General features: G+C 41.1%; 1 protein-coding gene across 10 annotated transcripts in view; it reads left to right on the top strand.

Annotated features, from left to right (window-relative positions):
• The window catches only part of ARHGAP6 (Rho GTPase activating protein 6), a 462,138-nt gene extending 440,705 nt beyond the window's left edge, over window positions 1-21,433 (top strand). For 8 of the 10 annotated variants that reach the window (XM_023633891.2, XM_005613979.3, XM_070257118.1 and 5 more), the window contains 4 exons: window positions 1,846-1,943; window positions 13,599-13,867; window positions 17,066-17,146; window positions 19,430-21,433. In XM_023633891.2, coding sequence (XP_023489659.1) covers window positions 1,846-1,943; window positions 13,599-13,867; window positions 17,066-17,146; window positions 19,430-20,127 — 1,146 coding nt within the window. In that variant the 3' untranslated portion in view covers window positions 20,128-21,433. The remainder of the gene's footprint in view (window positions 1-1,845; window positions 1,944-13,598; window positions 13,868-17,065; window positions 17,147-19,429) is intronic. The other 2 variants (XM_070257112.1, XM_070257115.1) reach the window with 1 other exon arrangement.
• Window positions 21,434-26,645: the final 5,212 nt, after the last annotated feature.

Below are 26,645 nucleotides of genomic sequence, written 5' to 3'. Positions count from 1 at the left end.
TTAAGGAATTTGGAGAATCACATAGCTGAACAATCCAAAAGCAAATACTGTAAGACTTCAGGCATAGCTTTACCTAGGATTCAAATGATGTCAAGAGACTCTTTTTCTTTATCTCCATTTCTTGTTATTGTTTCTTTAATTGTCAGCACAATCCTCAGGCCCCCTGTGGCTACAGGCCCTGTATCCTTTCTCTCAGAAGTCTCAGGGAAATACTCACAGCTTTTCACTGCCTCTAATGGAGTCGTATTCCCATTGCTCAGGCAACCATAGTAGTCTGAGAATGGAATGATCATTGGCTTAGACTAGGTTATACTTCACCATTGAGCTAAGGGTTGGGGAGCAGTTGGTTTTCCAGGGGGAACTTGGGTTATGACTGTTATGAGAAGAAGGAAACGAAGGCTGGTAATGGCCACGAGATGACCACTACAAAGGGGTACTGAGGGCTCAAACTTGAATCATTGCAATGGGAATGGAAGATAGAAGAAAGAAGTAACAGGCATCGTGGAGATGAAATCAAGTAGATCTCCTGGCTCTGAACAGGGAGAAGAAAGGACACAAGAAGCTTGAATGCAACCCAGATTTTGAATTTGTGTGACTAGGGTTTGGCAATGTCATTAATGAAGATTCAGGATGAAGTAGGAGGAGCAGATTTATGAGAGAAGGGAAGCATTTTGTTGCTTTCTCATCCCTGTTTTTATTAATAAAATTGTTTCCAGCTTCTCAGAACTCAAGAAGAATTGAGTTCTGCAAGAGGCAGGAGGCAAATTCTCCACCAACCACTTATTCTCAGAAAACTTGTCCCTGCAGTTTTTAAGAGTCTTGTCTCTGAGCCCACATGTGAGAGAATCAGACTGAAAATTTATTCTCTCAATAGTTTGAATTTCCTTTGGTTGAGCTACCGGCGCCTTACAGAGTAGAAAACCATTGGAGCTGAGTTTAGCCTTTTCTCATACAACATTTCCACATGAGTGATTTAGGATTGTAAGGTCATCCTCTAATGCACTGTGGATTAGGCTTAAAGAAACATGTGATGCTCATCATTAGAACTCTAGTGAATGCCTTGTCAAATTCTAGGCGAGAAACTTTTAATTGTTGGTGGACCAGGATCCAAGAAAGGAGTGAAAGGAGGCACTGAAAGAGAAAATGACATGTGCAAATGTAGTCAGCACTTTTTTTTTAGTATTTGCTATCTGCCAGGTACTGTTCTGAGCTTTCAATATATAACAAGTCATTTAATCACCACAGCAACACTTTGAGGTGAGTACTATTTTTACCGCCATTTAACAGATGAGGAAACTCAGACCCAGAAAGGTTACATACCTTGCCGAAGGTCCCACAGCTAGTAATTGGAACCAGGACCCAAACACAAGCAGTCTGGCTCAAGGGCCTATCCTCTTAATAAACTGATCCTATGTTCCAGAAATGCCCAAGACAGTCATAATTTATGCCTGTTGCCTTGGCATAGTTATAAATGTGAACTCTAGAAAGTGTCCCTTTTTGGACAATAAATTATCAACACTATTCCTCTTAACCATGACGTTTTGCTTATTCAAAGCCAAGAAAATCTAGTCAGAACAACAGAGGTATCCAAATGATTAGGCTCTATCTCCAGTCCTAAGAGGGGCGACAATTTGGATTGAACATACCTATTTGGTAATCATCCAGTTTGTCCTAAGAATTAAACTGGCTGTATGGGTCGGTGTAGGTTTGGTTTTAACCAATGGATCACTCTGTTCTCTTATGACTTTTAAGGCTCCATTTTATGCTGTTGTAAAGTTGCCAATGACCATGGTTTGCCTCTTTCTGGAGCAGTTTTATTTATGCCTCACCATTGTGCCCCTCCAGGTTCCCCCGGATCTCCAGAACGAAGTGCTGATCAGCCTGTTGGAGACCGATCCCGACGTGGTGGACTACTTACTCAGAAGAAAGGCCTCCCAATCATCGTGAGTACCCAGTTGTTCCATCTGCTGGAGCCACCCTGGGGATTTCTATTTCCGTTTCTAAAGAATTACAAAGGTTTACATAACTCCACGCAGGGTTACTTGAAGTGGAATTTTGGCAACTTCCTAGCAAATCTGATGGGTCCACCTAACCAGAAAATACTTCAGTCTTACCAATCCACTTAAATTAGAAACTGCTTTAGGGGATTTTTCTGTTTTATTTTTTGGCTTTTTCTAGCCCCTTGAGGTCTTTTGACTGTGTTTACTGGAAAAAAAAGCACTAAATCATTGGGAAGAAACTCAAGGGACCAATTATGATGTGTATCAGTGCTTCTTCCTCTAGAATCTTCATAACTTTACTAGGGGCCGCTAAGGCTGTGCCTGGACGCATCTTACATGTGTCATTTACCAGCATAAGCAACGCATGACCAAACCACAAGACAGGCCTCAGCCAAAGCCTAGGTGTCCATTTGAAATTAGAGGTGTGCACCCTCTTGATTCTCCCATTCTTTATGGCTAGCATTCTTTTGATAAAAATGCACCCTGGTCTCCACGTGCACCCATGTTTGCAATGAGTTAAATGCAAGCCATGCTGTAGGCTATGGTTTGCCACCATTTTGCCCCCAAAGGAGGAGAACTGAATTTTTGCATTAGTCAGATTTTATGATCAATCTCAACCATTTGCTGCAGAGGCAAAGTGTATGGGGGTGCTGAGCATTTGGCAAAGCCAGTTAAGGGGGTAATATTGCATCATTAACCAGAAGCAATGTTGCCACCATGACCCCAAACCTTAAATTTGTGACAGGAAAAGTTGTCGTTATCCTCTCGTGAAACTATCATTTATGTTGTGCATTTAATCTACTGAATTTCGACAATTCTAAGGCACATTTTCCCCCCTGTTTTATCATCTCTGAGATTGAGATTAATCTTATAATCAATGGCGTGTCCTAATTTAATTCATAGCATTTTTTCTTAGTCATATATAAAGTAATGGTATGTCTTATTCAATGGTATCTTAGAAACACTGACACATTAAATTGTTCCCTTATACTTAAGTTGAATTTGATATATTAATTTTCATTTAAAACTGTTTCATATGTAAAAAAATTGTATTCTGGGGCTGGCCCGGAGGTGCAGTGGTTAAGTTCACATGCTCTGCTTTGGCAGCCTGGGGTTCACTGATTCGGATCCCAGGTGTGGACCTATGCATCACTTATCAAGCTATGCTGTGGCAGGCCTCCCACATATAAAGTAGAGGAGGATGGGCACAGATGTTAGCTCTGGGCCAATCTTCCTCAGCAAAAAAAGAGGAGGATTGGCAGCAGATGTTAGCTCAGGGCTAATCTTCTTCAAAAAACAACAGAAAAATTATATTCTTTAGAGAAATTTGGTGAAAGGAAATTTCATTGGTGAAAGGAAATTGTTCAGGCCTCCTTCTTTCCTGGGTCATTACATTAATAATACTGCTGAATTCAGCTTCACTCTATTTCTTGCAGGGAAGAATTTTTAATTGGATTATCCTTTCAAATGCACTTTTAAAAATCCATCTCTGTACCAATAATTATCAGGACCAATTCCGGTTCAAATAAGATGTTCTACCTGAATTCAAGTCCCAAGAGCCATGAGTGAATAAAAATACAATCAAATTGTATAAATGGACTGGCATTTCACGGTTGTGCTTTTCATATTAGAGAATTGGGCTCACTTAAATTTTTGTTAGATTTCTAACTGTCATCTAGGTCTAAGTTCCAATTTAAACTAACAAATGGCTTTTCTTCACAGTAGATCTTGTATCACCAGAATTTTAAGGAACTTACTTATTTCTCTCCTCTGCACAAAAAAAAACAGACATGGCAGCATTTCTATTTGTGAATCCCTCATTAAGCTGCATTTATAACATTTCATGGGTACTCTGTGGGAAAGCTAGAAAATACACACCTAAAAAACCACTGATTTTGACTTGCTGAATTTCTGCTTTTATATGACATTTAAAAATATATAAATATTATACTATGAAGAATGGTGGGTAGAAGTTATTTTTTTGTGGTTTTCAAGTACACTCTTTGCATATAAATGCCAAGAAGCGAACCTTCCTTTCTCTACTCTTAGGAAAAGGAGGAAGTGTGCATATTAAGCCCATCCCAAGTGATACAGTTGTCCAGCTTCTTCTGTTCCCTATCCCTAAAAGAATAAGAAGTGTAAGGTCTAGGAAGCTGACCCTAGAACAAGATCTTAGGTGAGTGTCAGGACTTCAAAGAAAGGGAGGTGAGCTCACAGGAGCTCTGTGGATGTCAGAGACTAGCGTTATCAAATAGAAAACATTTGGAGAAGATTTTCTTAGTAAGAAGGAGAAGGAAGTGTTTGGTTTTTTTCCCTCTAAGTACAGGCCAACGAACAGCCCAGAAGATTGATAATGATGTCATGAAGAAAAGATACATACACAAATAAATAAATATATATTTACTTTTAATGGCCTTCTGAGGCTTGAGAGTTCTACCTCTCAAGCTATAGGCAGTCTCTTTGTGCCTTAAATGTGTGCTTCTCAAACTATTACCAGGAGATCTTGTTAAAATGCTCTTTCTGAATCACTAGGTCTGGGAAAGGAAGTCTGAGAATCCACATTTCTAACAAGCTCCCAGATGATGCTGTGATGCGGCTGGTCCATGATCCACACTGAGTAATGAAAGCTTAAAATATCAAGGAATGTTCTTGACCTTAAGAGCTTGTAGACTTGCTGAAGGAGGCCCACAAGGGTCAAAGCAATAGGAGGCGTGTTATTAAGTATGTCACAGAGTGCAAAATGGTATGTGCTGGGCCATTGGTTCTCACACTTGCCTGCCTATTCTAATCACCTGGGGAACTTGAAGAACCACTACACCTGGATGCCACCCCTACAGAGTCTGATTCCTTCCTTCTGGGGTACACTCTGGACAGTGGGTTTTTTAAAAGCTCCCCATGTGGTTCTACTGAGCATCCAGGTGTAAGAACCTCTGACTTAGATTTTCCACAGTAGATACTGCGTAGTTACTATCACATGGGGATTCGAGGCAGGTGGTTTTTGACATTAAAAAGGGTTTTTTGTGTTGACAAAGGAAGGGAACCAATACCCCAGACCATAAATCCACTTGGAGTTTGGAGAAGAGAAAGAGATGTGACTTGGATGCAGTCTCAGGCATGGCTTCTGAGAAGAGCAAGGATTTGCAGTGAACTTTGAAGACTGGAGAAGCATCACCAGGGCCCAGATGTTCGGGGAGCTTGAAGCAGGGTCTAGACATAACAGTAAATATGTTGGCTAGCTGTGGGCACAAAAAAGAGGCTGGCTGGCACAGAAAGCAGAAGCTCTTAAATGGCAGGCTGCGGGGTGGCGCTTAAATCAGGAAGCAGTGACAGTGCTTAAATCAGGAAGTAGTGACAGTGAATTACAATGACGATAGATTACAATAATGATAGATTACAAGGGTGACAAATTACAGTACCCCAAATGCCAGATGATGCTGGCTATATTGGTATGTCAATTATCTATCAATGGCGCGTGCCTGTATAGCATAAAATCTAGAGCTAGCTCGTCTGAGTTCAAATTCCAGTTCCACTGCTATTAGCTCTGTGGTCTGGGGTAAATAAATTCATTTCTTTCTGTCTCAATTTTCTCATCTAAACTAGAAATTACTTTATAGAACTGTTGTGCTATTAGAATAGTATCTGGTTTTTAATAAATGTTAGCAATTACTATCACATTACTTCAAATTTCACCATTTTGTTTATTTACAACTACTTCCCAAAGACTTGGGCATCACTAGATTCTATCTTGCCATCCACAAGATAGCGATCTATGAAGGCAATATGGCACAAGAGAGAACCCATCCATGTTGAGTTGTGGCTGTGTCTAAAGGCAAAGCCCACCTGTACATGCCTGATCTAATCGGCATCAGGATGACGATGTGGGTTCTGGAAAAGAGAGAGGGATGAGGATGAAAAGGCACTGAAGTGGGAACATGACCTGCTCACACTAGGCCAGACAGATTTCAGGAGGGACTGGAGGCGATTGCATGTTCACAGGGAATGAAAGAGAGGGCCTGGACAAGCCATGGCACAATGTGAATGGATAGAATTCTTGTTTTGAAGACTTTGTTTAGTGAAAACTCAGCTAAAAGGTTGAGAATTGGGCTATAAAAGGTAAGAAGTGAAAGGATTTGCAGGAAGACGACAAGCGGGAAGCAGCAGTATCTTCTAAAATGAATATCTTCCGTGCAGTGACGCATGATCTCCCACATTATTCTCTTCTGACCCTTTGGGGTTTTTCCTGAAGCTTCCATTCTTTACCATCAGTTCACTTACCTAAAGAAAGCTTTAGATTTCTGTGCTCCACGTGGAAACTGCACAAGATTTTATTTCGAGTGGAAAGTAAATTTTCAAAAGAGTGTAGAACTGAGAACAGGAACATGTTTATTATAATTTCTGTTTTGAAAGATCAAACATTTAGTGATATTTGGGAATTTAATGTTTTGGTTTGAGTTTTCCTCTTCTTTATGCAACAACGGAATTGGAGGAGTGAAAGGAGGGTTCATTATTTTTTCTTGTGCTTGTCTACTTACATTTTTGGCTTCAACTAAAATGGAATGCTAAAGAGAGATTAGAAGAGATTTATATTAGTAACAATGCAAGACTTCCAGGTTTTTAATTGCTTGTCTGGTATATTTATTAGAATTATATGCTTTTCTTTAGAGAGACTTAAAATAGATATCCTTCCTTTGATTTAGGGGTGTAAGGAAATAGGGGATGAGAATGGAAGGTTAATCAAGAGGACAAGGTGTGTTGAACAGAAGTGTCATCGCGGGGCTGGGGCTAGGGTGAGGAGAGTGAGGTGCTCATCTAGGTGCAAAATTTTTTTAAAAACTATGTAATCGAAATGAGCAATATTGAACTCTAATATTTTTAAAAAGTCAAAGTTAATGCCAAAAATCTATGGTGAACAAAATAGCAAAAAATGTTTAAAAGGCTAGTGCCATGCCAAGCCATACTGGAGACTGAAACAAAAGGTAAAATATGTGCCCCTGGCTTAAATGGAAGTAAACACATCAATAATGCTTTGAAAATAGACTTCTTTGACTATCTCATTTTCAACTGAGAGAACTGCTACATTTGACAATTTCTTTGGACCAAGTGATAGTCTTAAATAACTTTTAATTAAGATAACGTGAATTAAAATAGTAATAAAATTCTGTTTGGGCAGAAATAAATCATTTAAACTTAATATAATGTTGAAAGTTCTAATATACCTACTTTTCAATTTTTCAACTGCTTTAATGTTCTAGGGAAAAAATTAACCGTTAAAAAATTACATAAAACCAGGGGCCAGCCCAGTGGCACAGCAGTTAGGTTCGCACGTTCCGCTTTGGCAGCCCAGGGTTTGCCGGTTCGGATCCCTGGTGCAGACTTACACAGCCCTTGTCAAGCCATGCTGTGGCAGGCGTCCCACATATAAAGTAGAGGAAGATGGGCACGGATGTTAGCTCAGGGCCAGTCTTCCTTAGCAAAAAAGAGGAGGATTGGTGGCAGATGTTAGCTCAGGGCTAATTTTCCTAAAAAAAAAAAAATTACATAAAACCGTGTATACCTATATGGTATACCTATATGGTATACAAGGCTAAGGAGAGCATTTTCCCTATTATGCTCTGGGAACAAAATCAATGTACAACAACTTTAACTGCATTTGGGAAGAAGGCCAATATGGATAAACCAAATCCATAGGTATATATTTTAAAATTTCATTGTATTTAATTCTGTTAATGGCCTTCAGAAAGTTTTCACTGAAATTACCCCCCAAAATAGCGAAACTGGTGGCCAGCCAGTCAGTACTGTGAAGGAAGACTCATAGTTGTCTCAAAGGATAAAATTTCCGAACCGGAAAGTAATTGTTTTGTTGAGCCAGCTGTTCCTCCTGTTGAATAATGTCTATCTTCTTCACGATGGTGGAGCATTATGCCTTCTTATAATTTAAAGGCATCGCACTTAAATCATGTAGATAACTTATTTTAACCATGAATTATCATGTAGATAATTTATTTTAATCTTTCAAAGATTGTTATTAAAAATATCTTCTTCCACAAAACCTTGAAGTGTTACAAGATGAACTATAATTTCTGTTTTCCTTTTATTAGGATTTGTAAAACCAGAAAAGTTCTCAGGAAATTTTCAGGGACAAGAAATCACACTTTTCCAGTATAGTATAACAGCAGTGAATCCTATTGACTGGCAGTAGCTGGTGGCCTCAACTGTCATTCTATCCTGGTTCCTTGGAAATTATGAAACATTAACCATACACACACACGCTCCATTCAAGAAAGCCTTTTCAGCCAGACAATTTTAGGAAAAACATATGTGGAATAGAGAATTCCATAATGAAAAATTTCAAAATGTGTGAATGTGCCTTCTATGGAAAGGCAATTCAAGACAGAGGGAGAATTTATCGCACCATGTCTTTCTTTCAACACACTTCCTGTGATTCACAACTTCTTTATAAACTTGCAAAATATTCATTTGAAGATGTTTTATCAGGCATACAGTAAGTAAAATTAATACAGTCAGCATTTTTTTCTTTTCATCTGTCATAAATGCCTGCATATGCCAGGGCTATTAGGAGGGAGTTTATAAGAGCTAAAAATGAGTGAAATTTCACAAAAGCCCTGGACAAGTTCTAATGTCCAGGGTGCTGGATTCATCTGGTGGGGAGTTTGGATCCATGTCAGCGTCTGTTTGGCGTGAGGTGCCTTTGTTCCTAGGATTCTGTGTAAGGGATGCTTTGCAGAACTGAGCGTGATTAATGTGAAAATCCTCCATAAATACAGAACTGCTGTGGCAGTGGATTCCTTTGCCAGTAGAATTAATATCATTCAAGATGGTTATGTGCTTTGAGTTCCAACAGACTGAGCTTTATCAGTTGAAGGATTGAGCCAAGGATGAAGCCAACGCAAGTTTGAAATCTCCAAGGATGTTTTTCACTGGAGTAGCTCACCGAGTGTCTGGGCTGGCCACATCCGGTGATTGAACCGGAGTTTTCCATTTATCCGCAGAACAAGTTCTGTGCTTCCGGCTGCAGTACAGGCCTGCCCACAGTACCCTGCCAGCGTGTTTACACCCTGACCTGGAGGGACCAGCTAAGGGTGAGAAAGTGATTCGCTCTCCATGTCCATCTCATGCTTATTTGGTTAGCTGAGACTGGCCATGCATGCTGTGGATGGTCCTAGGGTTTTCAGGTCTAATGGGGAACCTCTCCATTCATGGAGGCAAACCCATGTCAACTGGCAACCTATCCACTCAACAATCCTAACCTCAGTCCATTAAATTCCAAGACAGAGAGAGAGAGGGCCCTATGTGCTTTTAAACTCTTTCTCATCTAGGAAATCACTGGCTAGAGTAAATATTTTATATACATAAATACATGAATATTTTATTGCCTTTACTTGGAACACTGAACTTAAAATTGTCTTTATAGAGTTAGATCATCTCAGAGACAAATCAGAGATGACATTGGTGGCTGCTTGGCTCATTTTTCAGAGATACCCAAAAGAAGGGTTCTGGATTTGTTTCCAATAGATTTAATGATAAAGCAATGGAATGACACTAAATTTTTTAAAACTCTGAACTGCCTATGTTGTAGTGAGAGTCCTGAGGCATGAATAAAATAATTTTGTTTTGTTTATTAGTTGGTTGTCTCTTATGGAAAGACAATTCTTGGACATGGGTTCTTAGGCAAATTTGGCCACGACCCTACTGACCTCTGCTGAGAAAATAAAATGATAGATAGGAAATACTTCAAACCTTTAAAAAGGCCAACAACTCTAAATATAAGATATACCCTTTTACTATTGATTTTCAATAATATTGAATACTATTTATCAAATAAATTTGTGAAGGGTCTCAACCTCTACTGCCTCTACTGCTAGAAAGACGTGTTATTTAGCCATCTCATTTCTTTCAGTCATGTCTAGACTGTGATGATCAGGAACAAGGAGAGTTGTTAGCAGTAGCTTAGCACAGTGCCTGCCACATAATGATCTCTGTATAAACATCAACTTTTACTCTTCTCACAAGCCAAGGAGTGATTTCACATAAATGTGTTTCACAAGCTGCTTGCCATGTCTACTCAAGCTGTATCCTCTTCCATTGCCGAGACATGCTGGGTGGCTGGGAAAAGAAGGCATCACCTCTCATTGCACAGCCCCATCGGCTCGTGTCCCTGGCTGTGACTCCAGCCACCATGAGGAGGTTCATGGCCCGTGTCAACTGTGAGACATCTCATCCACTTCTACCTCCAGGGATTAGCTTTGGCCGCCTCCTCCAGGTTCTCCCCTAATTGGGCCCCCAGCTGTGGTCACTTTGGTGGCTTGGCTTATGAGAATGAACCAGAAGAGCAGAGAAAGACAGGTTGGCCTCTCCTGCCCCTCTCTCACCTTAACATGTTCTGATCCATAACCAGACTACATTCAGTTATCTGTATCCTACTGACTGGAGCTGGCTGGGATGGGCATACTCTCCTCCTTTACTCAGCTCGGGGCCCAGCCACCTCAAAGTCAAGGCCAACACATTTGTCCCCACTGCCAGCTAGTGCTGAGCTTTTGGCCACTTTCTGTGGTTTCCCTCCTGATTTGAATCAGTAGATCCTTAGCCCACTGTCACATCTATGGATTGAGGGAGGGAGAGTAGGGTTGGTATGAGAGGGTCTCAAAATTCCCCATGCATCAGAATTACCTGGGGGGCTTTTTACAACACAGTTTGTTAGCCCCACTTCCGAGATTTCCTTTTAGTAGGCAAAGCCAGCTTCATTGGCTGCAACTTGTACAGTTGCACAGGACCCCACACAGAAGAAGCCAGTGTTTGGCTTAATAATCTGCTGTCACCATCTTGAAATTCTTAATAATTTTCTAACTTAGGGCCCCGCTGTTCATTCTGCACTGAGCTCCGCATATTATAGCCAGTCTCATCAGTAGGTCCAGAATGGAGCTTAAGAATTTGCATTTCCAACAAGTTCCCAGGTGATGTGGATGGTGCTGTGTCAGTACCACTGTGTGAGACTTTGCAGAGTCAGCCCCAAGAACAGAAGAAAGGAACAACGGCCCTCCACCTCCTCCTGTCTCACCTCTACTTCATCAGATCACAGCCAGGAAAATGGAGGAAAAAATCATGTGGCAGCTTCGGTTATACATGTTATTGTTATTATTGTTCTTTGTTTTACTTTGTTTTGTTTTAACCAAACTACATATTCTCATGAAGCACACTGCCTTTTCAATAACCCCAACAATTAATGTGGGTGTGATTTCCCCATCTGTATATCAGTCTAAAAACTATTTATTGAAGCAGCTTGCAAAAATATGTAAAGTGGAATGATATTGTAGTAAGTAATTTGAGAGACTAGGGAAAGAGAAACAATGGAAAGAGTAATAGGATGAGGTACAGTTGGGGTGTGAAACACAGAAAGGCATGCCACAAGGCTCAATACACCAACTCGAGGGGAGCCCCAATTCCTTGGAGCCAAGGAATTGCAAAGACAGATACATTATTTATTACATGATGCATGGTTCCGTAAGGTAAAAATACCCTTGCTTGCTAGAAACCCAAATTTCCCTGGTACTGAGACTTAAGAGAAATTTCTTCCATAGGGTATCTTTCTTTGTGCACATAACTCTTGGCTGAATCTTATAATATTTTGTCGAATGTATTCTCTTCTATATGTTTTGTAAGACAGATGAGCAAGACATGAGACAGAACTATTGGGGTCTCCATAAGCTAAAATATGACCTTTCCAAAACTTTCCTCCCAATGAGAGGGGGCAGAAAAGCATTCGTAGCCTTGATAGGTATTTTGTTTTGGCTAATGAACTTTCTTGACTTTCTTTAAAACGTCCATAAAATAAGGCTTTATATACCCACTATTATTGATATAACACCATAACTTACTCTTGCTGAGTAAACATAACACATTTTCATTAATGAGTGGAAAAAATGTCAACTAAACAGAGAAAACAATTGAAATTAGCCCGGTAATATATTTTCTAGCAGTCGTCACAACATAGAACCCTGATTCTGAGCTGAGCTCTGTGCAGCTACCAGTTCAACACATTCAATTTTTCTCATTTTCATAGTAAAGTTTCCTCAACTAGAGTCGAACCCATGAAGACAGATGTCTGTCCGTTTGTTTTATTTTGTGTTCCCTCCACTAGAATTAGGGGGACTTTTTCCCCTTTAATTAGATATGTAGATTGAATAGTTTTTTCTCCACTTTCCAGCAGACGTCGTAAGTTCCTTTTATTTTTCCTTCATTCGTTGGAAGCCTAATGTTTCTGGAAAATCATCCTCGTGGTTGTCCTCTGACTCTTTTCCCATAAGATTATCTGTCATCTGTTTAAAGAGGAGGCAAGGAAAGGACTTATTTATTCCATGTGTGTAAGAAATTCCCTCAGCAAAAAGTGCTCGAGCCCTTGGCTGCCTGAGTGACAGACGAGGCATGTCACAGATGCTGAGTTGCTTCCCCATGGACACTGACCCCTGCTGGAAACCACAGATGAAGCTCGAGCCCCTCTGAGTGCACTTCCTCTGTGTTGCATTCCTCTGTGTTCCATTTGGTTAGGAAAGGATCGCTCAGGCATGTGTTTACCTTCTTTAAGGTAACAGAGGATTTGTTTTGAAAAATTAAACCAAAAGAAAGCAAAGAGAAGTGAAGTAGGGGGGAAAACAGAAGCAGGTTCTGGAACTTTTAATCAACCTATGATCATTTCCCTTTAAGATGTTGTCAGGGCCACTGTTTTGAGGAAGGTAGAAAATACAGATGTTCCCAGGTAAGACTTCGAACACTCTCTTCATGTTCCTAATGGTCTCGTTTTCCTGTTCCACTCACGTTTTCACTGTTATCTCTGTTGCTGTGACAACTCATACACATGTAAAACGTAATGGATATGCTAATTAGCATGTCTTATATCAACTTGTAAAAGCACTAGTGCCTTGTAGAATCATCTTGGGTATATTTAAATACAATGGACTCTAGTGGTGGTCATATATTTATCTTTTCAGCCATTTTATACATGAAACAATTATTCCCACCAGTAGCAGCATCATTAACATCATCGTCTTCGTCGTCACAGGAAGGATGGGTTCACTTACACTGCGTATTTGGGTGGGAGGAGAAAAGTTGTCCATAAAGTCGTAATGAACTTCATGTAAAGTTGCAATCAGTTTTTATCTGAATTATTTTTAATTCAAGATATTAAGGAAAGTAAAAGAGTTATCTACCAGTTTTTCCTTACTTAACAGATAGTGAGCATCAGACTTCAATTTTAAGATGGGAACAGGGATTAAACCAACAGGCATTTCAGCGATGCACTTTGGAAAATACAGGGATCCATCTCTTGTTTCATCCACCCTCCCCGCCTTCGCCGTGACATTGCCTGTAACATCTGTTGGGTTTTACTGCCCTCTGCTGGCCATTTCCTGGAAAAGCTTTCACCTTATTGATGTAGAAGTCTTGGAACGTTGCTCAAAAGGTCTTTTTGTTTCAGCCTCTGTGTCCTTGCATTCTCCTCCTGTCATTTGTGTAACGGTTGTATTGTTTGAATCTGATCGCTATTGTTAACATACTCACGCACCTGTAATTGTCTCCTTGTGCCAGAAGCCCTGACATGCTGCGGTCGGAAGTTTCCTTTTCCATGGGAGGAAGGCACTCATCCACAGACTCCAACAAGGCCTCCAGCGGAGACCTCTCCCCTTATGACAACAACTCCCCAGTGCTATCTGAGCGCTCCCTGCTGGCTATGCAAGAGGACGCGGCCTCGGGGGGCTCAGAGAAGGTTTACAAAGGGCCAGAACAGTATGTGCTGGTGGGCCACTTGCCATCGTCAAAGTCAAGGGAGAGTTCTCCTGGACCAAGGCTTGGGAAAGGTAACGAGCCTGACCAGTGCTGGCCAAATCAGTGACTCTGATTGCATGTGGCATGGAGTGGGCACTTTGGACCTTCTCTCCATGCCTTCCTTGTTTTACATCTCTGTAATTCATTGAGCATTTACTGAGTACCTGCTGTAGACCTACTCTAGGAAGAGGAAGGTGTGATGAGCCTAGTTGTCAGCTTGGAGGGTCCCTGCAGACTCAGATATCTGGGGAGCAGTTTCATGCTCAGAAAGCCACTGGTATTCCCAGGTGACTCTTTTCCCTCCAGCACCTGAAGAACTTTGTGTATCCTGGCCAGTGAATTTGGGTGTATATTTGCTAGTCACCCAATTGTTGCTGTTACTTTCATAAAAAGAATAAGCTGAACCTACTATATAATGAGATACCGTGTTCCAAAGAGGTCTCCATGGGAGATTAAGATTTTTAGGCAAAATAAGGGCTTCATGGTCAAATACATCCGGGAAATGCTGGGTTAACCAAGCTAATGGTTTCTCTACTGTACAATTTCTCAAACTCTTTAAAGTGCTAATGGGCACCATGAATTTCCACAATGGGAGGGAGGGTGTGATTTGCAGTTTTTACCAAATCTATTTGACCACCGAATGTTTGGTTCTGTTCTTTCCCTCCACGGAGTAATTCCTCAGGGCAAGGACTCAGCGAGACACTAAGTAATAATTGGAAGACATAGTAAAAATTCTTGCTATTTTATCTTAAATTTATAATTTAAACCCAAGAACCACTGTTAAAAGGCTCTTTTTTTTTTTTGGTGTTTTTAAATCACGACGTGTTTATTTTTATTTTACAAATATCCATGTCAAAAAATAATTTTAAAAATTTACAATGAAAACAGTAATCCATGCTCCCACCAGGCACAAAATTTATTTGTTAAATGTGAAACTTTATTTTTCCTAGTCCTTGTCCATACATAATTTTATGTATTTGTTTTCATAATATAGCTGCTTTTGAGCTAAGCTTATTTTACTTAAAATCATATCCTTAAGCATTTTCCATTTTGCTAACATTTTTCGCGGCCAGGATATAGTCCCATTAAACTGATGTATCATGGATCTTTAACTATTCTCTTTCTGATATATATAAATGATCTATAATTTTTGCTCTTTAAATTAGTGACACATTTTCTATATTTAATATTCTCTGCAGCAACAACAAAAGCAATCTGAAGAGAATTTTGCTATTCTGAAAGGTGTGGCATAGTGGGTTTCTAAATACAGATTCAAAGAGATATTTTTGGAAAAGTTCACACCAGGAAAGCTTAATTCTTTTCTCCCAGGGTCAGTGTCTTTGCTTCACAGTTTTTTCACAGGTGGGTTAAGATACATATTAGCTCTAATTTATTAGCAGATAGACTAAGGCAAACGTTAGCTCTTTCCATCTCTTCAGCATCTTGGCAAACTCTGACACTGTGGCTCTTAATTTTGCACCCCCTCCCCCCCGCAGTGGACATGTGACAATGTCTGGAGGCATTTTTGCTTGTCACAACTTGGGAGGGGTGCTACTGGCATCTAGTGGGAGGGACTGGGGATGCTGTGCAACATCCCACAGTGCACAGCACGCCCCACCACAAAGGATGATCCAGCCGCAAATGTCAGTAGTACTGAGGTTGACCAACCCTGTCTAACCTGTGGCTCTCTCCTTGGAAATAACCCTGAAGGAACTAGAAGCAAGCAGTGTTAATAGCCAATGACAACAACACTAGATTTAGAGTCCCCGTACACTGCTCTGCCACTTTCAACCTGCAGGATATTAAGCAAGTGATTGAACTTTTCAGAGCCCCATTTCCTCCTCCCGTGAAAACCAAGGAATATAGCAGTATTAATTCATAGGGTTTAATTAGCTAATCCATGTAAAGTCCTTAATAGAAAACTTGGCACGTATTAAGTGCTCGATAATAGTTGCTATGTAACGCTGTGTGCATTTCTCACCTACTCCTTTCACTACCTGCCACATCTGTATGGACTCAAGTGCATCTCCTTGGAATTAAATGGGAGAATGCATAAGAACTGCTGAGCACAGGGAAGCACCCAGTAGACATTTGCTTCTAGAAGTAGTCATTATAATCACATCACAGGATTGTAGTGAGGAGTAAATGAGATGGTGAAAATGCCTAATATAGTGCCTTACTCTGTAAATATTTACAGATAGACTAAGGGCATATATGAATGGATACATGCAGGAATGAGTCTGTTGATGCCAATAGCCGAGTATTCCTGAGGATAGTTTAGAAACTATAGCTAGTGCTCCTCACTCTCTATGTTAATGTGCTTGGAGCCTAGAAGGCTGTTGTTACTCATCACCATTGTATTCGTTTCCTATTGTTGCTGTAACAAACTCAGTGGTTTAAAACAACACACAAATTTATTAGCTTATACTTCTTGATGTCAGAAGTCTAAAAAGGGTCCACAGGACTGCGTTCCCTCCTGGAGACTCTAGGAAACAATCTGTTTCCTTGCCTTTTCCAGCTTCTAGAGGCTGCCTACATTCTTTGGCTTACGCCCCCTTCACCCATCTTCAAAGCTAGCAACGTAGCATCTTCTCCCCTGCCTCTCTCTTGTAAGGATCCTTATGGTGGGGCTGGCCACTGGCTCAGCGGTTAAGTTCACACGTTCCACTTTGGCGGCCCGGGGTTCGGCGGTTCAGATCCCGGGTGTGGACATGGCACTGCTTGGCAAGCCATGCTGTGGTAGGCGTCCCACATATAAAGTAGTGGAAGATGGGCACGGATGGTAGCTCAGGGCCAGTCTTCCTCAGCAAAAAGAGGAGGTTTGGCAGTGGATGTTAGCTCAGGGCTAATCTTCCTCAAAAAACAAAAAAGAATCCTTATGGTTACATCAGGCCCACTCAGTCTCCTGATCACAAAATCAATAACTTAATCACCCCTGCAAAGTACCTTTTGAATATAACATCTTTACAGTTCTGGGGATTAGGACATAGACATCTTTGGAGAGCCCTTATTCTGTCTACCACAACCAGATATAGAAAGAGCCTTTTCGTAAATTCCAAATGGAATAAGTCTCCTGAGCGGCAGCTCTGCATTATATTCTGTCTTGTATTCACCATAATCTCAAATACAGTACTTTGCATAGAAGAAATATTATAAAATATTTCTTTATTGATTTTTGCCCTTAAATGTTCATTGTGAGTTACCTACCTTTTTTATACACTTGTTCCTAGATATGTCAGAGGAGCCTTTCAATATCTGGGGAACTTGGCATTCAACATTAAAAAGTGGACCCAAAGACCCAGGAATGACAGGTAAAGTATTATTTTTAAAACACTATTTATTGCATTTACTTTTAAAATTAATTCTCTTTAATTTTTGCCTATCATCATATTGCATGCTTGTCAAATATTACTGAAAATGCAGCATTTCACTGTACTGTCCTTGTCACTTTATCTCATCAGTATAGCAAATCGCTGGGTTTGCACTTTTGCTAATTTAAAAAACAAAATTGTATTTATTATTTTCATTTGCATTTCTTTCTCACCATTATTTTTCAGTTTTTCTATTAATTAACTGAATTTCCCCATCAAATTGTCATTTATGTCACTGATTATTTATGCATGCTAGTGTCTTTTAAACTGATTCTTATGAACTCTTCATATAATAAAGACATCAACCCTTTGTCCATATTGTTTGCCACTGATATTATCCCCTGCGTTTTTCCCCCCTTTGGACATCTGAAGTTTTAATTTTTTGTTTTACATAATTAAGTCTATCACTATCACTTTTTCTGAATTCTTTCACCAAATTAATCTTTACTTAAGTATCAGTCATCTATAACACTTTTCCGTAGTATTTCATTGTTTAAACCCTTAATTCTTTTTTTTTTTTTTCTTCCCCAAAGCCCCAGTACATAGTTGTATATTGTAGTTGTAAGTCCTTCTAGTTCTTCTATGTGAGCCACCACCACAGCATGGCTACTGACAGACAAGAGGTGTGGTTCCAGGCCCAGGAACCAAACCAGGGCCACTGAAGCAGAGCGTGCTGAACTTTAACTGCTAGGCTATCAGAGCTGCCTCTAAACCCTTAATTCTCTAATCCATCTGGAGTATATGTTGATATATAGCATGAAATGTGTAAATTGTTTTGTTTTATTGTTCCAAATGTTTATGTATATATATGTGAAAGTGTATGTGTGTGTGTGTATATGTATAGTCCCTTTTCTCATTGTTTTGTGACACCTCCCATATTATTTTTTAAATCACAGTGCATCAGTGCATTTTTAATTAATGCCTCTAATCCAGGTGACTTTAGTACTGATCCATTATCTAACCACATCTCTTTGTATCCTATGAAATGCTTTACTGCATTTTCTCCCAAGAATAAACTGTTCCAAGATGTTCTGCTCCATTTTCCTTCTGCTGTTTCAACTCTGATCTGTCTCTATGTAAATGCTCATATCTCCTCCTCCCCGATAAAAATGATCTTGTTCTCTTTCCCCACCTACTTTTTAAGAAGCGAGAGAACAGGGCAGATCCATAGGAAAGTAGAAGTCTGGGGAGATGAGCCCCAAGAACTCCTCATTTGCTTGTGAAATGTACTGTTTCACTCTCCCTTCACATTCCTGAAGAAAGTTGTATCAGTTAGGGAAGGCTAACTGCTGTAACGAACACCCTCTCAATGTCAGTGCCTTAACCTGTCACATGTTGATTTCTCCCTCACATCACAATCCACTGTGGATTATGCAGGGGAAGGAAAGATGGCAGTGCTCTGTTTCACATAGTCATTCAGAGGCCCAGGTTCCATCTAGCTGGGGTCTCCCCCATCCTCAGAGGCCTTGGAGTCTTCCAGGGTCTCTACATCTCAGGCTGGTAGTTGAGCAAAGGGAGAGAGCAAGGAAGACGAGGGATGCATTTGTTTTTTATTAGACCAGGCCTAGAAATGGCTCATATGACATCTCTCCACATTCATTGCTCAGACCTCATTTAGGTGGCCCTCCTGACTGCAAGGGAGGCTTGGAAATATCATCCAGAAAGGAAAGGGGAAGATTTGGTGAACAGCGAGCCAGTCCTTCCCACAATGGCGGTGGTAGAATATACACAGTGGCTGCTGTCTTCATTATCTTCTGCCATCAAATGGGCCATTTTAGATTCAATTCATTTATTCCTAAAAGCTTTTCTTAACCTGAAAAAACATTATAATTTTTGTCTCCTCTGGACTGCAAACTGCGCTAAACAAGAGAACGCTTCCTTCACCTTCTGGGTTCAGAAAAGTTTTCATAGCCATGTAGAGGGGACATTTCCTGAGACAGAAATTAGTGACAACACATTTAATAACACTATTTAATCTAGTCTGACAGCTAACCTGTCAGAGTCTAGGCATCTGTACTTGGAGCTACTATATGAATTGTGCCAATAATCAAAAAGTGCTTGTCATTTCTTTTACTCAGAAGTTTTTTTCTTCAGACAGTGGCAGCTAAGATTATCCTGTGCTTTTTCAATTTTCAAAGTTGGCAGTGGGAAGGAAATAACAGGACATCCCAACAGGGTTTCTACAGGCTAATTCCATTTCTTTCGCTTTTCTCTATCTCCTAGGTTCCTATGGAGACATTTTTGAAAGCAGCTCCCTGCGACCAGGGCCATGCTCCCTTTCTCAAGGGAACCTGTCCCCAAATTGGCCTCGGTGGCAAGGGAGCCCCACAGAACTGGACAGTGGTACGCAGGTCATTCGGAGGACTCAGACCACAGCCACCATCGTGGAGTGCAGGGCCCACCCTCCTGTGTCCCGCGTCTGCAACACATCCCACATCCAGGGTGGCAGCAGGAGAGCCAAGCTGGCCACGCCAAGGGCGGAGCAGTATTTGACTCTCAGCAGTGCCGAAGACCTCACCGAGGGCCAGCTGGATGTGGCCTGGCCGCAGAGCCGAGCCAAGCCTTTGCACCAGAGACCTCAAGAGAGCGTGAGGCATGACAAGAGGCCTCCTCCTCCTTATCCTGGTCCAGGGAAGCAAGCTTTAGTGTCGTCCCACCAGCCTGCAGAGTCACAATTGTGGAGGCCTCAGAGACCAGAAGAAGACTCCGGAACAGCTTTGCAAGAGGGAAGCCAAACAGCCGAGCGAGAGCATCAGGCTGCCCAGCAAAAACGGAGCAGCGCCTACTCCAGTCCGACCAGTGATCAAAACAGTAAGACCTTGGGGGAACCCAACTGGCTCGACTGGCAGAGAGAGCGGTGGCAAATCTGGGAGCTCTTATCAACCGACAACCCCGATGCCCTCCCGGAAACACTGGTATGAGCCCACCCAAGCTCAAGCCCTCACATCCCAAACAGCCTTCTTCCACTCAGTAGGGAAAAAAGTTGTTGGACAATTGAACACTTACTTATTGTTTTTCTTTTACACTTTTAAAAAATAACACAAGAGAAACTCAGTTCACTTAAAGTTATAGAGCACTAACTAGTACCCTTGCCATTTATAAGGTTCTATTGTATAGCCAGCCTTAGGAAAAAACAAAAACATAAACAGATAGCCGTATCTGATCTAAAAAGTACTCACATTGGCTCTGTATAAGATAAAACTCTTGCTTTGGTATAGCTTAATTGTATTTATGTGTCTTCAGTTTTGACTATTGTGTATTCTGTAACAGATTATGTATGATAATCGTATATGATATATTCACAGAAAACAAGAGGAACAATTTTTTTAATCACTTCACTTATACTAAGCAATGAGATTCTATAGAATGTTCTAGAATATGCACAAGCAGGTTTCTGTGCTTTTTGCCATAGCTTTTTAACTAGGGACAGCCCTTCCTTCAATGCCTAAGAAAAACACTAACAAAACAAAATAAAACAGAATATGAGAAGCCATATTTTTATATAGTAGTGAGATACAAAAGTCACTGAATGTCACAGAATGCTTTTTCATATTGAATGTGTTTTAAGGAAAATATTAAATTTGATACATAATGGAATATATTTTTAGAATCTGTTTAGAAAGGATTCAGTTAATCAAACAAGAGAAAGGCCGTGCCTAACAAAGAAAGAATAATTAAGAAGTTGTCCTTCCCATTTTAGGTCAAATTCAATTTTATATAGACCGTATATAATATATATTTATAATGTATAATTTTTATGTATTTTTCAAAACTACAAACTGGAATCCAACTATAAAGTGTTTAAGAATCTAAATAGAGTATTGAAATTACAGAACATGGTTTTTCCTTTTGCCCCATAATCAGTATTAACCAAATTATACGCAATGCTTTGTAAAGTAAATCATATTTGGAAAAAAACCACAGCTTTGTATTTACATCATGCCAAAGGCTGAGAAAATGTCTTCTTTGGTAATTTTTTGTGTATTGTAAAATGCTCCTACTGTACTTCAGTAGTTTCAAGTTTTTCAACTGCAAGGCCATTTTTGACCAGCAGGTGGCGATTCGCTTCAGTATTTTATGAGATTTTTTTTCACTTCATAAGGGAATGTGTATTATAGAAAAAGAATTTTTTTATAAAACATGCTACTCTTAATGTTGGCGATGATATTTTCAGTGGTGTTTCTTAAAGTTCTATCTTGTGCCATGATGAATAAAAAGTTAAGCAAAGGCCTTGTTCGCTGGCATTTAATCTAATGAGTGAACTCGCACCCCATTGCAGACATACACTTCACTATCCTCAAGCCCAGGTGTGGTAAATAATGGCAATACTATACATACACAGCTAAAGCGCTAGTAAAAAATAGATGGCTTGGGGACATCACCCTAGTGACACTGACACATTTAGAAATTCATGATAATCATTTGTTGGAAGTGAAGGCTGAGTGTCACTCAGTTGAAACAGTTAATGAGGAAGTGGTTTGCTACAGGACAGGAACGCAGGTTTCCTACCTGCTGGACAGCTGTTGCCCAACACAATCCCTGTCAGTTACATCTGCCCTGTCGGACTTAGACGCTTCGTTTGCTTCAGGGCCAAAATAGTGAAGTCTAGAAGTGGTATCGGGCGTTTCTTCTTGGAAGAATGATTGCAATATCTTCATGCTCTGCCATTGGGTCCCTCACTTTTGCCACCAGCTAGAACTCGGGAAGGATTTGCCTGCAGGCTTCCAGATCTTCCTGGCTGCCCACATGCAGCCAAAAGTTGTAAACAAGACTCAGAGCAAACTCTACTTGATTGTGTATCGCAAGTTGCTTTTCTGTGCCACCCACTCTCTTCCTACTCCTGCTGACCCTGAGTTTTCTTGGCTTTGAATTTGACCCTAGTCTGGCCAGTTCTTTCCCTCCTTTCTGGACTGGACTGCCTGATATATGGGACCCCCTTCCCACCAGATTCTTGCTGTAACAGTTCTATTTTTTAAAACTTCCAGACCAAATGGCCCTGAGGTTGATGTCTGTGTCACAAAAGGTAACTAAAGGTATGTCCGTCCTTTAATAGTCAGACCTAGAATAGTTAGTCCAGAAAACAGGGCTCAGAATACTTTTTAAATAATTAAATCTTGTGTGTGTGCACGCACATGCATGCATGTGCACATATGTGTGGGTAATAAGCAATATTCACTCTCCCTTTCTCTTTGTATGGTTTAAGCCCAGTAGCCATATCTTTAGCTTAGTGAGTGAAAGCTTGTTTCTTAGATGCCTTTATCACATTGAAAATAAGCTGTTTTAAAACACACACACGAGACCCAAAGACCTGAGTGGAAATTGGAGTCATTTCTAACACCTTGTAAATGACATAATACCTGACAAGAAAAAAATAAACTCTTTCAAGTTGGACAAAGCCATTTAACAAGCTGTTCAAGTCACTCATTCCTGTGAGCAAAGAGAGCCTACAAGCAAGAAAAAAGGTACAACGTGCTGCAGATGTCTCCGCATTTATGAATACTCAATCATTGTTTTTATGTCTCTGGCAATGAGGCCAGAATGATGATGGCAGAAATGAGCAAATATGAATTTGTCTTGATCCATCTAAGTAGCTATTAACATACGTTTGTTGTGGTTTTGTATAGAAAAAAATATCATACCAATGGAGTTTGTGCAAATTGAGGAAATTTCTAGATAAGTCCAGCTTGCTTCTTTTCTTATGCACATTTTAATACACATCTGCTTGGCAGAGAAACAGCATTGGGATTAAATATAAGGAGACATCAGAACAAAGTCCAGGCCTGTGGTGTATGTTGTCTGATAAGCAAACTGCAGGAGGTGGACTCTGCTGAACTGAAAGGAAAGGAAATGACTAAAGAAAAGTCACACAGAGATTAAAACAGGACATCTTGACTGGACAGAATTTTAAAATAGGACTAAGTCAGCAGCAAATGTTAAGAGAAAACGTACAAACCAAAGGGCAATTCCAATAAAGGTTGGAATTCTCCAGAACAATCAAGGTGATGGATGGTGTCATGGAGATGTTGAACTGCAGATGGTGGTCTCTGGGGTGTGGATCCCTTGCCTGGCGTGGCCTGCAATTCACCAAGGCACATGCAGCGCCAGCCCCAACTGAAGGCCCCCAGGAGGTCACAGAAGGGTCAGAAGATTCTCTAAACTCAATTCAGTCAACATCTGTTCAGCTTAAGTGACCAACTTGTCCCAGTTGACTGGGACATCCCGAGTTTAGAAATAAAAGCGCCATGGGGCACAAGGCACGCTTATTAGCCAGCAGCAAGGAGAGAGGCAGGATGGGGCTATGGAGCACTCTACCTCGCACCTCCCAAGTAGAGTTACCAGGCAAGACATAGGACACGCAGTTCAATTGTCAGATAAATGACTGATCATGTTTTAGTATAAGTACGTCCTGTGCAATATCTGAGATATACTGGAAAAAGATTCCTTATCCCAGATACTGCACAGGACATACTTATATTAAAAAGGGACTCATGGTTTATCTGACATTAAAATTGAACTGGGTATCTATTTGCTAAGTCTGTCCCCTAATCTCCAGCCTTGATATCCCACTCGGTCCCCAATGGCTTGCTTGGCATCTTCACCGAATGACCCACAGTGCTTCAGCAGCCCTGGAGGACCAGCTGCACGCCTCCACTTCTCTGTGGAGCCCCGTTCTCTCCAGCCCCCACCCACCTGTTCCTACAGCGTGTCTCAGCCACAGCCTCCCTGGGATCCCAGTCTTACTGACTCTCTCACACATGTCTCCTGGGTGTCCACCCTCACTCGACTTAGTTCGGGCCCTTACCCTCCCCATCTTGGGTCACTGCAGCAGCCTTCTGTCTCCTTCCTCGCCCCTCCTCCACACCATCACCACTTACAGTTCAGAAACACACATCTTGTCCTATAGGCACATCCCTGCTTTAAAACTACGGATGCCTTCCGCTCCCTCTGGCCTACAGGACACGGTCCACACTCCTTCATGATAACATCAAGATCCGCAATCCAGTCTCAGTTTACCTTCCACCTTTCACCTTTCATCTCATACTCTGGTCACATACAGAAAACTCCCCATTCCCACATACAGAACATACTTTCACACTTCTGTTCCAAGGGCCTCGAATGCTCTCCCCTGCTTTTCCTATTCAAGCAAATGTTATTTTCCTTGTAAAATTAACTTGAATCTTCCTCTCCCACAATTACACTGAATCAAAACTTATTCAGGCACTTGGCACATGTGGCTGTGTTATCAAGCATTGCTGTGCATTACGGGTACTACTGTATATTTTATCTCGAGGTCATTCTCACTGTGTCCCTGACGGCAGGGACTATGTCCTCAGGAATGGGCAAAGACCCAACATATAGTTGGCGTTTGATAAATGTTGGCTGAATGTATGCATATAAATATGATCAAGCAGTTTACCACGCAGTGGAGAAAAAATACAAGACCGTCAACTTCCCAGCAAATCCAGAGATAGGGGTATATTTTCCAAATAAAAAAGTTTTTGAAGAAAGGAGGAGACAGTCTGAGGAGATGCTGATGGCAAGCACAGAGACCCTGTCTCTTAACCAGCCATGCCCTGCAAAGTCACCCAGCTCTGTACTGCAGGGGACAGAGAGAGTGGGTGACTTGTAATGCATTTCCTTTCCATTCTTTGTGTGTGTGTGTGTGTGTGTGTGTGAGGAAGATTGGCGCTGAGCTAACATCTATGCCAATCTTCCTCTATTTTATATGGGATGTCACCACAGCATGCCTTGTTGAGAGGTGCTAGGTCCTTGCCCGGGATCCAAACCTGTGAACCCTGGGCTACCAAAGCAGAGCATGCCAACTTAACCACTATGCCACCAGGCCGGTCCCTCCCTTTCCATTCTTAAGAGTGAAACTTTAATAGTAAAAGTGGGAGATAAATGTATACCTCCATACTCCCTGGTTGGTGCTCAATAAATACTTAATGATTGAAAAAACAATGACCTTTCAAAGTGTGGGCTTCCAGGTCAGAGAGAACAGGGTTTGACTCCTGGCTTTATCATTCATTAGTTGGGGGACCTCATGTCAGTTAGTTTAACTCACTGACTCTTCATGTTGCCAGAGTAGTTGAGACATAATAACACCCAACTCCCAGGATTGTTCTGAGGGTTAAATGAGAAAGAACCTAGAGTAGCGCCAGTCATACAACAAATATGCAGTAACTGGCAGTGTAATTGGGGTTTTGTGTGAGATCATTTTAGAAGAAACAAATTTGGACTCTCTGCTCCAAAGTGCAGGTACTATTATTAGCTCACGTTTATTATCAACATCTGCTCTAGTCTAAGTGTTTTACCCATTACTCACTTAACCCCCACAAGCAGTAGACAGGAACCATGACTATCCTCATTTTCCAGAGGGCACAAATGACAGAGGGACAACAAATGAGTAGCCCAAGGTCATACAGCTATAAGGTGACAGAACCAGGATTCGGTGGCAGGCCATCCAACTGTGCCAACCTGCCATCCGGATAATTCAGAGTGGAGTGAACAAAGCTCTGTGGTTCTTGGAGCCCTGGGTCTCTCTCATGAAGGAAACAGGCTCAGCCGGGCCTTCCCCAGGGGAGGAGCTCCTGCCTCCAGGATGACCACAGCTTCATGGGAGCGCTTGGGGGCCCCAGCTCCCCTGCCTACTTCCCATTGAAGAGAAATGGAAGCTAAAATTAATAAAGGCCCAAAGTAAGTTTGATTTCTGGGGAGTTTTGGATAGCAAAGCCATGGGGGAAAATGGGTGTGATTTAGTAATTGAAATTTCCTAGTTGAATTATAATTAATAATTATATCATTTACATATCAATTAATTATAATTACTTGCACTTAATTATAGTCTAGAGTTGTCTTCAGACTTTGCTTTGTTCAAACAGCTACAATAGCCATGTGCTGACTTCATGAGATCAATGGATTGGTTGATGGATTCATCCAATCATCTATCCAACCAATATTTACAAGGGGCTTCAGTGATGGGCTCCAGGGTTATAAGTACAGATAAGACAAGTCCAGATCTGCCTTTGAGGTCTCCTCAGCTAATAAAATGCTCACTCCTACGACCTGTGCTGTGAGAACGGCAGCAGACGCAGCCAAGTGCCACACACACAGGCAGCAAATATCCCAGTGGCTGGTACATGGTAGGCAATCTGTAAATTGTTGAATAAATGAATCAACAGATGAATCTCCCCCTTTCTCTCTCCCTTCATCCACCCATCTGCCCATACACCCACCCACCCATCCACCTATTTCCTCCCATATTCTTCTTCCTTTCTGTGTTTCTATTTCTGCCATATGTTTCGTCTTCTTAGTTCCAAGTCACCATTTCTCTGGTATTACCTTTTAATGTGTCTGGTTCTCTTGCCTAGTTCCAAAATTAAAATATAATATTGGGCAAATGAATGGAAAAGGAGGACAGAAGCTTCCGATGTCCACT

The sequence above is a fragment of the Equus caballus genome, chromosome X, assembly GCF_041296265.1.
Source record: "Equus caballus isolate H_3958 breed thoroughbred chromosome X, TB-T2T, whole genome shotgun sequence".
NCBI classification, from domain to species: domain Eukaryota; kingdom Metazoa; phylum Chordata; class Mammalia; order Perissodactyla; family Equidae; genus Equus; species Equus caballus.
The sequence above is the reverse complement of the archived record's forward strand: the minus strand, read 5'-3'. Positions and strand labels throughout refer to the sequence as shown.